Below are 18298 nucleotides of genomic sequence, written 5' to 3' on the forward strand. Positions count from 1 at the left end.
AAAGAGCAACATTAAAAAGTCACTTATCAGAAAATTTCAGATTTCTTTTCGGAAAATTTGAATATTTTGTTAGGATATGAACCGGTCGCGTATGTAAATGTCAGTACCTATATATTATGTACAGGTAAGCATGGTAAGTGGCAATGCATAAAGTCTAATATTTGGACAAAGGATGTCTAAGATGAAAATGATGCCACTGAAAGTGGGACGATGGGGGAGCTGACTTTCGTATCACGAAAGTCCACTCCCCCATTAATTTTTGTTTGTTTGTTGTTTTTATTTCAGCGCTTGTTTTCCTTAATTTAATTAAGTTGTTGTAATTTAATTTACTTGAGTAAAATGGATGCAAATAAAATAAGTAAAGTTTACTTAAACCGGGACTTAAAACTGCATGCCAAACTTATAAATACTTGAAAAAATTAAAGGCAATTTTTTTGCGTCAATTTTATTGAGTAATTTCAACTATTTTTTTTTTTTTTTACAGTGCAGGCTAAGGTGAAGGAGTAAGGGATCTGATGTATATATAAATGAAAAATGATTCAGATGGTCTCGAAACTCTCCCGAAACTCTCAAGAACACTCGCCAATCACCACATCTTCAAGGGCACATAACTCTTTGCTTGCATGGGCACCAACGACTGTCCGGTTCTATATATACCACTCCAAGGTTAAGGAGCTTCAAAACTAAGGGCAAGGGCGTTACCCGGCCCCGCGATTCTTTCTCAGTTCTATTCTGCGCGCTACAGTTTTTCACATTGCATTGCCGTACCATATGTAGGATAGATCAATGTGCAGTGCACTTACATAATTAGAAAAGTGTGTGTTTCTTTGGACGCGTTTCTTTGACTTTGTGGATCTATTTTGCTAGAATAATTATCATGTTCACAGGTTGATGTAAAGTATTGTCATTTTTCTCATCGAATAGGAAAACGGTAAAGAAGAGAACAGGATGGATCAAATCGAATCAAATTTACGAAGACATGTCGAGGCCGGATTGAACGAAGTGCCCGCAGTTTGGTCAGTTGTGCTGTATACTTTGTTCGGGTCAGTTCTGGGCTTCCAGTGCTACAATCAAGCCCTCAACTATGTGCCCGCGCCTGATAAATATTCTGGTGGAAATCGGTTTAAATGGCGGAATGTTATGGCTTCTTTTCTTCATGCTTTCCTCACAGGGACTGGATCACTTTATTGGTAATTAAATTATGCATTTGTTTTCCTCATAAACTTTACTTTAGTAAAACTAAAATGCAAAATGCCTCTCATAATATAGTTCACAGACCATTCATGCCATTGTGATTGTTGGCAATGCAGACACACAGTGACTGACTGACTTACTGACACCCCTCCCTTTTCACCCAATAATGTATTTGTAATGACATATTTCCACTTGAAAATTGAGGCCTAGATCTAAGTATTAATTAAAGGTAAAGTCCATCCCAGAAAAATGTTGATTTGAATCAACAATAGAGAAAAATCAAACAAGCCTAAATGCTGAAAATTTCATCCAAATCAGATGTAAAAGTTCTGACATAAATTTTCACTTATTTTTCAGTTTCAGAGTACCGTACATAACAGGAAAAGGTCAAGTCCATCCCAGGAAAATGTTGATTTGAATAAAAAGAGAAAAATAAAACTAGCATGATGCTGAAATTTTCATCGAAATTGGAAGAAAGTAAAGTAATGTCTAATGACATTTAAAGTTTTGATTATTTTTCACAGAACAGTTATTTATGCACTGTTACTCAGCACTTGGTCAACATGCTAATTCCAAAAAAAAACCAAACAACTTATTAAAAGTAAGTTAAAGTGGAACCTCCTTGGTTAAACCAAGTTTCTCAAGCATGGAATAGACTGATTTATAAATAAAATTTAGGATTTGTAATCGTGTCTAGATCTTGACTCTCTCTGTACTTTGTAGCTGTCACTGTTTGGGATTTTAATAAGTAAATTTGTAGTTGTATCACTTGTACAGTATGTATAAAAAGGGTGTTAAAAAATAATAAAATTAAATAATTTAGGGCATTGGCTTGATCATGTAAAAAGTGAAATTACATTTACATGTATTAATTTACAAAGGATCAAGGTCAAGTGAAGAAGAAAATAAACAAGTGTACTTTTGTGTAACTGGAATTTTTAAAAGCTTTTGACAGGCTCTAGTAGAATGAACACCAAAGAATTCTTCATTGACTGCCTTTTGAGTGAATTCATAGATCAGTCAAGTTCACACTGTACAATTTATTATTTCCCATCTTGATCATACACTGTTTTTGTTTTGTATGTGATAAATTCTAAATGATATGCTACATTTTTACCTATTACCATTTTATTTTTATCTCACTGAAGAGGACATGATTAATTTTTTTTTGGGGGGGGATTGATTGTAGGCAGACTGCACAAGAAGGTTTTGCTCACCCCCCCCTAAAAAAACTCATAGAAATCTCTCATTCGTATACAGTGTATAGGCTAATATCACGTCTGCAAAACCCCTTTATATTGGTTTCCTTTTTCCGATCTCAAATCTGGTTCCTGCCTAAATAGGTTGTGTCTTTGAACTTGTCATAAGGAGGGGGGGGGGGGGGGTTTTGGGATGTGGATGTCTTATTTGAGTTTGGTTTGTAGGGTTGAAGAATCTGTACATATACCATGTACTACACCCATATGTACAATCATGTTCAGGTACAGTGTACACATACATGTACATGTAGGTCTACTTGTAAAAAATTGAAAACTGAAACAATTAGTCACATGTTGTAGATCTGCCAGGGCCATTATCGTTTTGGCACTAGCTTAGTAATTTCCTGTCTTTTTTCTGACCCACTAAACTTGAGAATTTTTGCAGTGTAGGCCTACGTACATGTAGCCTACTGTTGTGTTTGAAGCTGAAGTATGCATTGTATTTTTATTCTGTTATCTCATTCTGCTGTGTTCTGCTGCATACACACAGTAAACTGAAGAAATGGAACATGTCAATCCCACCTCCCGTGACCTCTGCCTAGATTAATTTAATGGATACTAGTAGGTTTTATAGATATTTGGAAAAAGCTGCTCAGTTAAAATCTTTTAGCCAAAATTGTGAGCTGCTTTTACTTAGAACTTTCGTTGTAACACTGAATGGGAAAACAGTTGCAGGACCCCCGTGTTCTGGCATGATCAACTCAGGCACAATAATCTACTAAATGATCTGGTTATTGATATGGCTGTGATATAAATAAGAGCCGCTGTCGACAATGATGATGATGATGATGATGATGACCCAACGATTACGAAGATGATCATGATGATAAAAATGACAACGATGAGGATGGTGATGATGGTGGTGAAAGCGATGGTGGACATGGTGATGATGAAGATGACAATGATGGAGATGGTGATTGTGGTGGTAATGACATGATGATGCCATGATGATGATGGTGGTGAAAGCGATCGTGAACAATGGTGAAGAAGATCTACATGTATGATGATGATGAATTGATGATGATAATGATGATGGTAAGATGATGATAATGATATGATGATTATAATGATGATTAATACTACATTATTCTAATAGAGCTGCTTATAAAGGCAAAGTTAATTTTGATAATGATGACCTGAATAATCGGGATTAGTAATACTGATGAAGAAGGATGCTTGTACGTGTACAACATGTATGTTATCATCATCATCATCATCACCTACTGGCTTTAGCTGAAGACAAACTTACTCCTGTCAGAGTCAGATGCAAAATAATTGTACAGTGCATGTACTTTACATGTATGTAAGATTTTTACATATTTTGTTTTCAATTGATTTTACTGTGATTATACTGTATATATCAACAGTGCATTGAGATTTTATAACTAACATCAGTATACTCCAAGACAGTTCTACATGTATATCATACACTACTCCACATTCCCAGAATCAATGCTTACAATGTACCGGTACATTAGTTGTATGCAAATACACGCAAGTGTGAGAAATCCGCAGCTCAATTCATTCATTCACCCAGAGTTCATACTATGACCTACATATGGGGCGGTTGTGTAACGTTAGGGGTTATGTTCACATGGGAATTTAATTCTGTGTAATTTTCATTTTCAGTGATTGCCTCTAATTATGTGGCACTGCATCATAGTCATAATGTAATAGATAAATTAAGGTGTGTAAATATAAAAAAAAAAAGAATTTATGAATGATAGCCGCATGTGAAGTGCATGATAAAAAAAAACATTTACATGAAGAATGACAAGCAAAAGCTTTATTTTGAAGGCCCAGTGGTCTGCTACAGAAAGATTTATGATTAAACACTATTCAAGAAATCAAGCTCAAGTCCCTAATTATAATATACACCTTCATTGGTTGAAAGTCAAGAAAAATTTGATTTTTGGGGTAGTGTTTGTGGAAATCTGAAATGTACATTGTCTACATATGTACTTAGCATTTTCATGTACATGTAGACTTGATTGTCTTTTGCTGGGGGTACACTATGTACAGTACATTTACATACATGTAGGCCTACACCTTAAGGTCCATATTGAAGGCCAATAGTGACAGGCCTTTATGTTTGCATGAATTCTGGTCTGGAAAATTTGATGCATCAGGCTAATTATTCGACATGGAGGGTCTATTTTTTGTTTACTTTTAGTTTAATGTAGCTTTTTTTTTAATGCTGGGATACGTGTTTGTGGCCAATTTGTACTGTACTACATGACGCATGTACATTAATACATACATGTAGCCAAAGTTGCCCAACATGTTTGTGGCTTCTCCCCCCCCCCCTTACATGTATGAATGTAGGCCTGTCTATACAGTCTGTAGATTCTTTACCTGACCTTGCAGGGTTTAATTCCATGGAGTTACTACGTTAGTAGCTCCATGTTGGCAGCGCAATGACACTACAGTATACACAGTGCGTGCTAATTAAATGCGAGTGTGCCTGGGGGTAGAGCTTTCGTAAGAATTCCAATTGACCATTGTACTTTAATTTGACATATGAAATGAAATGGTTTACTGAGCATATTTGTCTGCTCCTTATGAATTATCATATTCATTTAAAGATGAAACAAATTATAATAATATTTGTTTGTGCTGTGTAGTTGCCTGGAAATTAAAGTGTTGATCAAAGTATATCTAGGGAAATATTTTATAGTATTTTGGCATATTCTCATACTTGTCAATATTATAGGGGGCCACTCTCATTTCAAGGTGGACTCCATGCATGTCAACGAAAAAAGCACCTCTTTCTAGAGTGGGAGATGTACTGTATGCAAGTGTAGTGAAAAGGGTATCAAAATTGACAAAATTAGGAGAAAATGGTATATTTTTCAACAGCCCTTTGCGAAGGATTTGTGGAAAGGGTCTACTTCACCCGATCATGAATATTTGAGACATTGCTTCTCAAGGGTACATATTTAGGAGGGAAAAGTTACAAAATAGGTCCTACAGTACATACATGGTACTTGTTTGATAGGGTCTCCTTTAAAAGCAGGATACATGTACATTGTACTTGTTTATGGGTCCATTTTGAAAAGCTATGGACGAGTGCCCCACCCTTAGGGTCCTCTCTTTAGCCCCATCTGTATGCTTTTCTGACTGCCTTTTCCTGACAAAGTGAGGGTGACAAAAAATTGCCCCTTCCAATTAAAGGTATACTCAAGATTGAAGATAATACATACAATGTATGATTTTAACAGATCAGACAAACAAAACACTGTGACTGAAAATTTGATCAAAATTTGACAAGGAATACATGTAGCAAAGTTATTGACATTTAACATTTGCAACATTACATGTAGGTGTTTAAAACAGTTCTGTGCATGTCTTCATGAATATTCAATGAGCAAACTACAGATCTGTCATATCCCCACATTTTCTTTTGTATTTTGTGATATGAAATTATGAATATTTTTTCCTGCAAGAACTGAAGAAGTTGAATTGACAACTGAATAATGCATGTACATGTATTCATTTTTTATCATTTAAGGGAGTCATATCATTCAAGTTTGTATAAAAAATGAAATAATTTAATATGATTTCATGTACATGTAATAATAAAAAAAAGGGAATTGGGGTGTGACATCATGAGCCCACCTAATGAATACTCATGACGACGTGCATACAACTGTATCAAGTATCACTGATTGTCTTTGGTCACACTATCAAGGTCAAATGTCATTGACAATGAACATAGTATTTTATATGGTGTTTTTTTTTTAATGTCAGCACTGCTGCTATATTGAATCGCGTAATGCAAGTGAGACTGCCAGACGTGCTCCACTTGTTAAACTTCTCAGTCATCATCTGTGCATGTGATTATGTACTAATTATTATTTTTGGAAGAATGATAGCAATGATTATTGCAAAAAAAACACAATGTAAAATGGCAATACATACACAAGTATTTTTCCATTGCATAAATTGTAACCACTGTAGATTAGTATTTTGTGTTAATCATATTTTTGTGAGTTTGTTTTATCTTAGGACTGTTCATGTTGTAGTGGTGTCTTTTTACGACGTACTTTCGGTCATGTTAATACACCTGTACATGAAAATGTCATATTTTTTGGGTTGCGCTATACCCCTGTAATGCCGCCAGGACGACCGTGGACCGACGGGTATTACCGTACACGGTCCCTTTTCTTTTTCACTTAATGGATCGTCCTGTCGGCAGGACTAGGGTACAAGTTGCTTGTAAATTATTCTGAGTACACAATTTATTTAGGATACATTGTATGTTGTATGTACTTATACACAGTTTGTATGAAAACTATGAATGTTCTGTTTGATTGAAGTGCAACGATATGTTTTGTATACTTTGATTGTTTTTGTGACGAATAAAAGCTGCAAAGATTAAAAAAAAAGGGAAAAAAAATGATGGCCCTGCAATGACTGCCACCCCCAGGCCCATAGCTGCTAGGATTTTAGCAAATATCTGTTATTGGTGCATGGAAGTCTCCCATCCATATTTTTATGTGTAGATGAATGCCCCTCCTTTTCTACCCCCTCTTTGTCCTGTTTTCGTCAGAACACGGTCTATTGAAACAGGGCTCTAATTTTTTTCTTTCTCTCTATATTCTCATTACAGTTTATACACATCTCCGTTCATCTTAGATGACCTAATACACAACTTTACTCCATTCAGTGAGATTTTAGTTTCCCTTTCTACAGGTAAGAACTACAAGAAGCTTTTAATAAGGTCCTTGTTTAGGTACATGTATATTGTCATGATGATCAATGTTCATGTACTTGTCTTCCAAGGATGCAGGTTTGTGATAAAAAAAAGTGTTTATTTCGTTATGTTTAAAAATATTCCTAAAATGCTTTAAATTTATTAATTACATTTTTAAACAAACTATTTTATTTTGACATCCCTGCAAGTATCTGAACTCTTTCACGGTTTTTAGCTACTACGTGGTTCAGTTTTGGGGATATTTCTCTATTAATTTTGAGATAGTCCATGAATTCATGTAATGTTTTTTTTTATACACATACTACAGCTTTTTACATTTTCATATATAAAATTTAAGGTCATAATACGTATATTAAAGCTTGACCTACATTTTCAACCGGACATTGACTTTTCGGCATTGATTGTTGAGGAAATTACCACTCCGTCAGTGCTTTCCAGACCGGCCCTTCTATCACCCCATGGTCACTCACAGCCTCATCCTCACAATGATCGATGAGCTGAGTGTGATGGAAATCTGTTGACCATAACACCTCTACAATGGAATCAATCATGTGATACACAATTACATGCACTTCTCTCCCTTTTGCTGTTTACAATGCCAAAGCAAATAAATTAGCTTCTATTGATACACAGACATAAAAGCATATTTATCCATTTCAATTGGATTTGAATAGGACATTGAGAGTGATTTTTGTGGTCCAGTGGTTTCGTCCAATAAAAGTGACCGTTATAATTTACACTTCTCGTCATGCTCCTTTGAAGAACTAAAAAGGGGAATTTCACCCTGGCAATAAGTTGGTTTTAATAAAAGCTGAAAAAAAACCGGCCAAGCGGAGCGGTGCAATGAACTCGGCAAAAACACCCTAACCATCTAACGGAAATCCATGCTGTGCCGAAGACCTATTTTTGAGAAATCATCGTATTTTATTTACATGTAAATGGGGTTGGAACACACACAAAAAAAAACAAGGAGTGCAATCAGTTATGGCACCCAGCCCTGCGATCAATCACTAAACCTTTCTATTACAACCAGGCCCAAGTGTTTACATGTATGCATTTTTCTAAGGAATGGTGAGCTGATCGAAGGAATAAGATGAGCATAGAAATTTCAAATTTTCTCTATTCCGTCTTTACTTTATCGACACACGATTGTGATCAATGATGAAGCTTATAAAATAGCTACATTTCACTGGTCAACTTGCTTACACCTGCACTGCAAAACCACATTCTGATCAATTTGTCCACGACATGAATGGGCGTTTTGCATGCTCATGCAGCTTCGCTGCATTGGCTCACAGCTGGCCAATGCCTGTGCTTCACCGTCTTCAGAACAGACAAAAAAGTGAGTATACGGGACCAAAGTCAGGTGATGGCATCATCAATTGGGCGCCATCGCTTTTAGTGTGCTGACTTGGCAAGAACACAAATTTCTCGGGCTGAAAATCGCAATGAGTCAGATTATTTCCAGACATATTCGTATGCCTTGCTTACCAGAAATGATTTTTCAGACAAAATTTCTCTAGTACATGTACATTTGTACATTAGTTTATATTTTCTGACACATCTCAGTTTCGTCCATGCTGTAAGACTGAAAATGTGAAATAAGCAATTTTTTTTTTGACTACTTGTTTTCATTTTTTAAGGAGAGTTATGTGACATATTTTTGTATTTTTACTCTACAAACAGCAAAACTATAAATGAGATGAACAGTCAAGGTAATCATTCTTCTTTTCAAAAATATAAATATCACTCAGATTCATGGTCATTAACAAAAGTTATGGCAGTTTTACTGCAACACTTTCTCAGCGGTTTAAAGGGATGGTCCAGGCTGAAAATATCTATATCTAAATAAATAAAGTAAAATTCACAGAGCAAAATGCTCCACTATGATGAAATAAGTTGCGGCAATAAGTAACTAATGCACTTAATCAGTTGTCAATCCAATTGTTTTAGTTCTTGGTCGAAAAGTTTTGAATAAACCTAATTTCATATAATAAAATACAAAAGAACAAGGGGGATATGACATCATCAGCCCACCTAATGAATATTCATAAAGACATGCCTAGAACTGTTTCACCGGAATAATGCAAATCTTTGTAATTCAATAAACTTTGTTATTTGTTATCCGATTTTGATCAAATTTTCAGCATTTTGCTCTGTGAATTTTACTCTATTTATCAAGATAAATATTTCCAGCCTGGACCATCCCTTTAAGGAAACCCTCTTGTTAACTTTGAGCGTCTTTTAGGTCAACTCAAAACATAATTGCACCACTCCACTACGCCTGAAAAAAAGAGAAGAATACTGGTGAATTTGTGATGAAAGTCAGTCAAAGAATGAGGGTTACTTAAAAAAAAATGATATTGTGACATCACAGATAAGCAGCTCCTCCATGTTGTGTGATATAAATTCCTTAAAGTGTCATTTTCTCAAAATATTTAAGTGATTTTAATTGTGCTGAGGATATAGGCTATCATCTGACTGTACAGTTCCCTTCTTCCTTTATTCATCTTGTTCCATTCAAATATTAATATTTGTAGAATTTATACTACATTACAAAATGGAGGATGGAGCTGCTCACATAATGTTGTCACAAATTAAAAACTTGAAAATTTTGTACCTCTCTTCTTTGATGGCAAACCTTCACCAATATTTTGCTCTAATAATACCAATACCAATAAAACCAATTTGTCTGCAGGTGAGAAAAATGAAATGGAAAATGTTGATGTTTGATATGCCTATCTGTGTGTGGCTGACTGGCTGGAATGGTGATTTTGGTGTTGAATTCTTGACAAAGTTAATACTTAAACTGCCTTTGATGAATAAAGGTCATTTGTACACAAAATACTACATATTGACCCACATGTGTATGATCTATCATGCATACATACATGTATGGCCTCGTTTTACCCAACAATCAGATCAGCAATGATCAGTATGACCTGTCGATAAGTTGTGCTTTTTTATGAACATTGTATTTACAATTTGTGATAAGACAGTTTAATCAGGCTCTTGAAAGTCCTTCAAATTTCTACAAGTAGTTTTAGATCCTTCAACAACGCTGAAGGTGAACTCCAACTCCAAGAGCGATTTGCTTTCCAGCCATGTGTGTCAAGGGCTACTATTCCTTTTCTTACATCTACTTTTTAAAGCAATTGTCCAATAAATTTGTTTTGTCTCGCCTGCATATTAAACAGAGTGAGACTATAGGCGCTGCTCGGAAAAGCTTAATGTGATTAGGTCAAGTTTTTGAAATATCATATATGGATCTAGTTCATGAAACTTGGACATTAGAGTTATCAAGTTTTATGAACATCCTGCCTGAGTTTGAGGTCATATGACCAAGGTCAATGGTCATTTAGGGTCAATGAACTTTGGCCATGTTGGGGGTATTTGTTTAATTACCAAATAAATTTAAAATTTTATGGATCTACATGTAGCTCATAAAACTTGGACATACATGTAAGAGTAATCAAGTATCACTGAACATCCTGCCCGAGTTTCAGAACACATAAGGTCAAAGGTCATTTAGGGTCAATACATTTTGGCCATGTTGGGGGTATATGTTGAATTACCAAGTTGTAACTTTAATAGTTTATGGATCTACATGTAAATGTACAGTAGATCATAAAACTTGGACATATGAGTAATCTAATACCACTAAACGTCTTGTGTGAGTTTCAAATCACATTGACCCAAGTTCAAAGGTCATTTAAGGTCAATTGAATTTAGCCATGTTGGGGTAATCATTGAATCGCCATCATAACTTTGAAAGTTTATGGATATAGTTCATGAAATGTGGACATCTAGGGGTAATAAAATATTACTGAACATCTTACACAAGTCTTAGGTCACATGATCAAGGTCAAATATCCGTTAGCCTTAGGGTCAACGAACGTAGCTTATTTTTATATGGATTGTGTTTTTGTGAATAATTATTTGATAGTTGTTTTCAGAGTCAGCATTGCTGCCATATTGAATTGCGTAATGTAGATGAGACTGCCAGAGGTGCTCTAATTATAAGATTAAGTTGATAATGATTTTCTTTTAGAGGATTTTTTTTTAATATTTGAAAATTGACAGTGAACAAAACTTGAGTCATCTTCTTATCATTTTGACAATTCCTAAATCTTCCACCATGATACACATTCTTCAGTCCATGATGAGCAACATACTCAGATTCAGTCCATCCAGGGGGGTGTTTCTCAAAGATTAATAGAGTCACACTTTATGCTGACGCGTACATGTACATGATATGCAATGCTCAATCTATTGATCAATTGATACGCAGTAGTGTGTGCCCTCTTCACATGGTCTGACCAATGCGGTCATGCCTGTTATACTGGACGCAATTAGGCATTTACTGTAAGTGAGACTCTATTAAATCTTTGTGAAACACCCTCCTGATGTTAACTCATCAAGTGGATTTCGATTGAACAAGACACCGTTCTCATTCTAAAACTGGTTTACTGGAAACCGGTTCAGGAAACTAGTTTGGAAGATCGCTTTGCCAGCTTTCCAATTTGATCACCCAAAAGTGGTTTCCAAAACCACTTTAAGTAAAGTGGTCTTGTTGCTATGGGAACCCTCTCAGTGGGGTGACATGCTTCGTGCAAAATTTGAAACCACAGTGTAGAGTAGCATGCTCGAAATGTGCGAAGATCGCTTCCAGAAGAACGGTTGTGTCCTCACGCTATTTCCACTTTAACGAGGCAAAGCGATCTTCAAAACTACATCGCGAGGTGGTTTTCTGAACCTGTGTGGAAGATCGCTCCCAAGACTGCTGCGACCATTCTCATTAGAAGTTAAACTAGTTTCCCCTATTTTTTTATAAAAGAAGTGTCCAGTAAACTAGTTTTAGGACAGTAATGAGAATGGTGTCCAAGTAAAGAAGTAAATTTGAGGGAAGCACTCCAATAAAAGCTTGCCCAAATCCATCTCTCCTCAAAGATTATATGGTAAAGCCAGTTTTGTGATATTACTTCTCCCATACATTATGTACTGTCAAGTTTATAGACTTCCATTTTTTCAGAAATTTGTGATGAATTTTAATTTATAAATGCTCTGTAAAAATAAATCCTGATAAAGTGGCTGTGGAATATGTACATGTAGGGCTTACCCATACCTATAACATGGGCATATAAAGTGTGGGTAATGCCTATTAATCTGCCAAATTAGGCACTACAGTGTACATGTACATGTACAGGGTGAAAATTGAAAACTCTTGTTTCCTTTCATGAATTGTAATTAACTTTCATTGATAATGTTTCTCACATTTTTTTGCTTTCACCAAAACCAACTGGAATTCAGCATAGATTCCCCTCTATTAAAGACACCACCAAGGCTGTATATTCACAACTTATTTATTTTTTCTTTATTTCTATTTGCAGGTTATTTCGTGTATGATTTTCTAGACATGCTTGCATATAAGAAAATCTCCAGTTCGTGGCCTTTACTACTTCATCATATTGTTGTAAGTATTTTTGTAGAATTCAGAACCACTTTTTATAACAAAAACAGAAATAAAACAAGCATGGATTTCAGCTAAAGGCTTGTACTATACCTGCACAGAATAATTTGCATCAAGATTTGCAGTACTTAGAATTTTTTTTTAAAGCTGAAAAAATTGGTTTAACTTGGCATTGATTCAACTAGTGTGAAAAGTAGTTTGGCTGCCATATCAAAGTGAAATATACGGTTTTGTTAGTAATGGGAATGGAATGAGTTCGTGAAAATTGAAAAGAACTTGAACGTGAACAATTGTTCATGCTCAAGGCCCACCATGCATGAGTGAACTACACATTTTTTTTCAGAGGAATTTGCACAAGGAGTGGTTTGTATGTAATGTGTTGTAGTTTTAGCGTCTACATGTACTGTACATAGACTAACAATAACAATTGTGTTAATAAAAGACCTGAGCTACGAATGGTAGAAAGAAAGGAAGACCAATCATCTGTAGGCCTACTCAGTTGTGGCTTGTGGGAAAATGGGGGGGGGGGGGGGGACAAATGTTGCATTTTCTCTTGGAGGCTTTTTGGAGCCAAATTAGGTCTTCATAGATTGAGGGAACTCCTTTTCTTTACCAAACAAAATTGATACACTTCATATGCCCCCCTTGATTTATGAAATCTTAGATCCCCTTCCCTATAATTAAATTCAGAAATGTTTCTTTGAACATTTTGGGGGGATATACACATCATAAATTTTAGGGTTGATAGTTTTTGTGTAATATATCGTCGGTCCATCTGTACATGTACATGTACATTTTGTTGCATGATGATGATTTCAACCATCATTCATTTGAAATTTTAATGATTTTGTCAACAATTGCTATATAATCTACCTCTTTTTCCATTTCTCTCTCTCTCTCTCCAGATATTCACATGTTTTGGGGTAGCCTTGTACTACCAGCACTACATAGGCTATGCAGTGGTGGCGCTCATGGCAGAAGTCAACAGTATATTCCTTCATTTACGGCAGCTCTTACTCATGAACAGCTATCCCAAGTCATCGACGACCTACATAGTCAACAGCATCGTCAATGTGATAACGTATATCATGTTCCGTTTCGGTGTGCTGATCTGGATGGCTTGGTGGTTGTCCCAGCACACGCAGGACTTACCAATCACGATGAGCCTTCTGGCTGGCTGTGGACTAACGATCATGATCACTGTAAACTTTGTGCTTTTCCTAAGACTCCTTGTCAGTGACTTCTTTTCAAATAGTGGTTACAAGGATGTCTTAGACAAATAAGCTTCCGTTTCTCCATGTTATCCATCTCAACAATTCTTTTTTATATGATGAATATACATGTACACACCATCCTGGTCTAAACTGATATTCATATTCAGTTGTCATATTATTTTTATATGATTTTTATGAGAAACTCTTTATGCATTCACCATGTGGCATATGAGAAGGTGTGGAATGTGTTGGGCAATTGTATGCACATATTAATTATTTTTAATTAGAACTGCTCACATAAAGTGCAAATGTGTGATGTCATCATCCTTTATTTTTATATGGAAATTTGTTTAATGATCATATTTGGTACATGCAGCACATGATGACAAGCCTCTACTCACCAAATTTGGCATGGTTCTTGTTGGCTCAAGGTAGTCACAATACGCGATTAGCCCCATTGAGGCCAATCTAAATTGGCCTGGTTGAGGACAGTTTGATGTCAATAGGGCTACATGTACATGTTTGACCATCATTAATAGATTCCCACCCAACTTTGGGCTGTAGAAGTTTGTCTTTTTATCATGCTCAACATGGTATCCATATGCTGAAATACAAAAAAAAAAGCATTCAGAATTGTGATGTCATATTGCTTCAGTACTCTAATGTGAATGGGAAAGTGAGTGCCTGTCGGAGAAATTGGGTATATTTGTACTGTGTTTGTGATCATGAGATTGTTAATGGCATGTTTACATGTTTGTCATTCAGAGTAATTGTATTAATGGAAGCAGGAAGTGATCTGTTGGTTTACGTTGAACCCAGCAGTGATTCCAAATTACTTCAACCATACAGTAGTTTGATTATTGAATTTATATGATGTGTGTATGTGATATTGATGCTTTGAAAGAATATAACTGCCTTTGAATGAAAAACTAATAATCTTTAAAACAATAATTGAAGAAAACATACGTGTATCGTTAATCTGGTGTATCAGGTATACAGTATCAGACCTGGGGATAAGAATAAGACAGCTATAATTTAAAGAATGAAAAGACTGAGTTGAAGATTAAATCTGAGAGTTTGAAAATGGAGAAATTTAACAAGTTACTATTTTGAAGCAAGGATAATTTTTTATATTAGTAGAACTTGAAATGTTGCATTAGATTGATAATTCATTAAATCCCCCGCAGTAAAGTCAAGAAAATTGAATTTTGAAGAAATTGGGTATTAGTCATTTGAAGAATGCAGTGCTTTATGCCAGGGATCAGAGGTGCTCTCAGTGCTCAGAGCGGCTCTCTTTCATTCCCTAATGTTTTATCTTTAATAGTGAGGGTTTGTGATGAAAAGATTGCCAGATTCCATGTGAAAGGCCTGGATCTGACTCTTGGTGAGATGTCTGAATATTCTCTGTAGGTCTTCATCATTGAGAAACCACATGAATATAAATGTATCATGTGGTGTAAGGAGCTTACAAGACATTTCATTACTTTCACTGTTTGTGCCACATAGTTATGTGCCATACCCAATGTTTTCAAGAAAATTGATACATATTTTTTTCTTGAAATAAACTTTAAAAGATGTTCACATTAACACACCCACAAGTACTTAATTTTTCATATTATTCAGTTCAGAAAAAAAATCTAATGAAAAGAAAATTGTAAACAGTTTACATATTAATTTAATTTATAAATTATAAATGACATTGAAATTGCAGATTTAATTGAAATGGAAAGAAACAAATTTGTGAATCAAAGCTGGAAGCCACTTGGAGGAGATCCATTCTCAACTGCCTGACGAAACATTGCCATGTCATCAAGTGTACAATTTATACCCCAATTTGACAATAACATACAATTACACTGCTGTGAAGCTGCCTTGAGTTTAGGTTTGAGTTTGAGTCTGCTGTTTCACACATCAAGCATGGATCTGCATACCCTGTAGCCTCATTGTTCAGACCTTGTTACAGATTATGACTGAGAAGGGTTTGTGTTTGAAGACTAAGAATCTCTTGTTTATGATATGACTGTGTTTTGTCTTGAACATTCATAATTAATCACCAGCTGTGAAGGATGGATCTCTGGCTATGATGACCTACTACACATGCCATGCACCTGTTCTACTGTCGTCCTTCAAGACACTGGCAATTATCTGATATTTGTCTGTGCTGTCATGTTGATATACTTGTGAAAACATCGTAATCATTTACCTTGGGAGTAAGACTAATTATTCAGATCATATACTTTTATTCTTGTGATATTTACTTGTGGGAAAATAATAGGGTTATTATTTTGAGGTTTGAATATTCCAAAATTTTGTTATTCTTGAACATGTAAATTGCATATATACCAAGATGTATGTCTGTCCGAAGATGAAAAGGGGTTCATTAATCTGAACATTTATGGCATTGTAATCCGACAGAAATTGGGTTTGTTATTCTTAACATAAGGTTTTTAATCTGACAATAAAATAAGGTTTGTTATTCCAAAGGTGCAATAGTGGGAAAATTGAATAAGGTTCACTAATTCGAAGATATGATATTGCAAAAATGAAAAGCTGGTAAGGTTTGTTTAATAGACCTACCTTATCAACTATAAACCATTTTTTTTCCTTTCTGCAATCATAGAGCTTTGCTGCAATTTACCATTCAGTTGTTGATTTTATGTGGTATATTAATTACACCCCGTAAACATGGTTTTTTTTCTTGGCGATAGGGTTTAGACAGGAACGGGGATTACAAGTTGGCCATTTGTATTATAAACTGCATTTATATACATCAATGTTTTGAAACTGGTGGGTGTTTCATAAAGCTGTCGTAAGTTAAGAGTGACTTTAAGAACGACTGGTGATCCTTTCTTTCTTGTACATGTAAATGATATTCACCATTAAATGTTCATTGGTGATTATTTAGTGCGTAAGAAAGGTTCACCAGTCGTTCAAGAAGTTGCTCTTAACTTACAAACAGCTTTATCAAACACCCACAAGGAGATTCAGCTGAATCAAGCCTGGACATTATTCATTTCCATGCTCTTCTTCAAGTCCATTCCCTGGAGAACTAATCCATTAACTTGTTGTCTTATTCATGCACTTTGCATGTTAGCATTTACAAAATAACAGAGAATGACACAATGCCATTGGCTGACTATACTGCAAGAATCCAAATCATTTTCATTATGTACCTCAAAGCCTTCAATATTCTATTCTCGCTGTTAAAACGCACAAAGGAAAAAAACACTTTTCCTGAGTAAAAATGTATTTAGTATCATGAGACTAATGCAATGATACTCATGGTACATGTATTCTCTTGCTGCGGTGGCAAATGTGTTTTAATGCACTCCAATTTAGTGCAGATTAAATAATGTATGTATTTTGATTAATTGGTAATTTCTAGCAATTTTTAGGTACTACATCAAATGAAGATATTTCTGAAGAAACTTATTTTAAATAATTCTTTGATAGTAAAATGATTTTTGATAGACATTAAAGCTACATGAAAGTTTTGAAATTATTATTAATGTTTCTGAGTTTTAACTTCAATACTGCCATATGTTCATTTATTTGATAGTACACAACTGATCTAAAAACAATAGTGTTTACATGTTGACCTTATTGGTACTCCAAGCAGTATATTATTAACCGTGTCAGACATCTGAGCAGGGCAACTTTAATACAATATTGCCTGCTTATGACTGTGGTCAAATGGTCGGTCAATAAGTTTCCAGTTGTTTATCCAAGGATTCAATTTATTGCCCGCTCAGGATAATCTGAGAAAATGCGTGGAAATGTTGCGGGCAATAAGGCAGAGCTAACATCCGGGTATTCTATGTGTTTTTGTACGCATCCTTGAATTGCGCAGTGCTATACGTCACAATGTTTATCAAGTTGAGACAACGCTGGATACTACCTGCCCAGGCCAGGGTCGCGTCATTTCAATTACGTCACAATGGTATAGTTCAGAGGCCCAGTCTGCTCAACATGACAAAGTAAATTACCATTCTTAAACTCTAAGATATCTAAATTTTAACGATTTTTGCTCTAGATGTCTGATTTGGTTAATAATAGCAATATTGTCTGGCCTGGGGGCGAAAGGACATATATTGCCCTCACTAAATTGATATCACCCTCGTCTATGACTCGGGCGATTTAAATCTAGTTTGGGCGATATATGTTGTATCGCCCCAATGCCATATATGTCGTATCGCCCCAAGGTCAGTCAATATTGCTTTATTATAACCATTTTTCTGTTCCAACCAACCAAAATCATAACCATATAAACCTGTATCTTCTTGCACGGGAAATGTAAAATTCAAACTCAAAATTTCATATATTATTGTTCTGTGATCAGTGTGATACCATAAATCACAAAAAGCTCCATGTACTTATTTTTGTATTTCTTTATATCTCATAATTTTCTTGAGTAAATATAAAATCAAATATATGTAAAGGTTAA

The 18298-nt window shown here is 35.3% G+C and overlaps 1 protein-coding gene across 1 annotated transcript; it reads left to right on the forward strand.

Moving 5' to 3' along the window:
• The first annotated feature begins 751 nt into the window (after positions 1–751).
• LOC129254535 (TLC domain-containing protein 2-like) lies at positions 752–17860 on the forward strand. The gene is made up of 4 exons (XM_054892998.2): positions 752–1190; positions 7066–7148; positions 12561–12643; positions 13546–17860. The coding sequence occupies exons 1-4, from the start codon at positions 949–951 to the stop codon at positions 13921–13923; spliced, it is 786 nt and encodes a 261-aa protein (XP_054748973.2). The 5' UTR covers positions 752–948; the 3' UTR covers positions 13924–17860.
• Positions 17861–18298: the final 438 nt, after the last annotated feature.

The sequence above is a fragment of the Lytechinus pictus genome, chromosome 2 (genome assembly GCF_037042905.1).
Source record: "Lytechinus pictus isolate F3 Inbred chromosome 2, Lp3.0, whole genome shotgun sequence".
Taxonomy (NCBI): Eukaryota; Metazoa; Echinodermata; class Echinoidea; order Temnopleuroida; family Toxopneustidae; genus Lytechinus; species Lytechinus pictus.

Excerpts from the sequence above, each read along its gene's own strand:
- LOC129254535 (XM_054892998.2), top strand. The coding sequence starts at position 949 with ATGGATCAAATCGAATCAAATTTACGAAGACATGTCGAGGCCGGATTG. Across the intron at positions 1,191-7,065 it reads GGGACTGGATCACTTTATTG|TTTATACACATCTCCGTTCA; the intron begins GTAATTAAATTA and ends TTCTCATTACAG. Across the intron at positions 7,149-12,560 it reads TTTAGTTTCCCTTTCTACAG|GTTATTTCGTGTATGATTTT; the intron begins GTAAGAACTACA and ends TTCTATTTGCAG.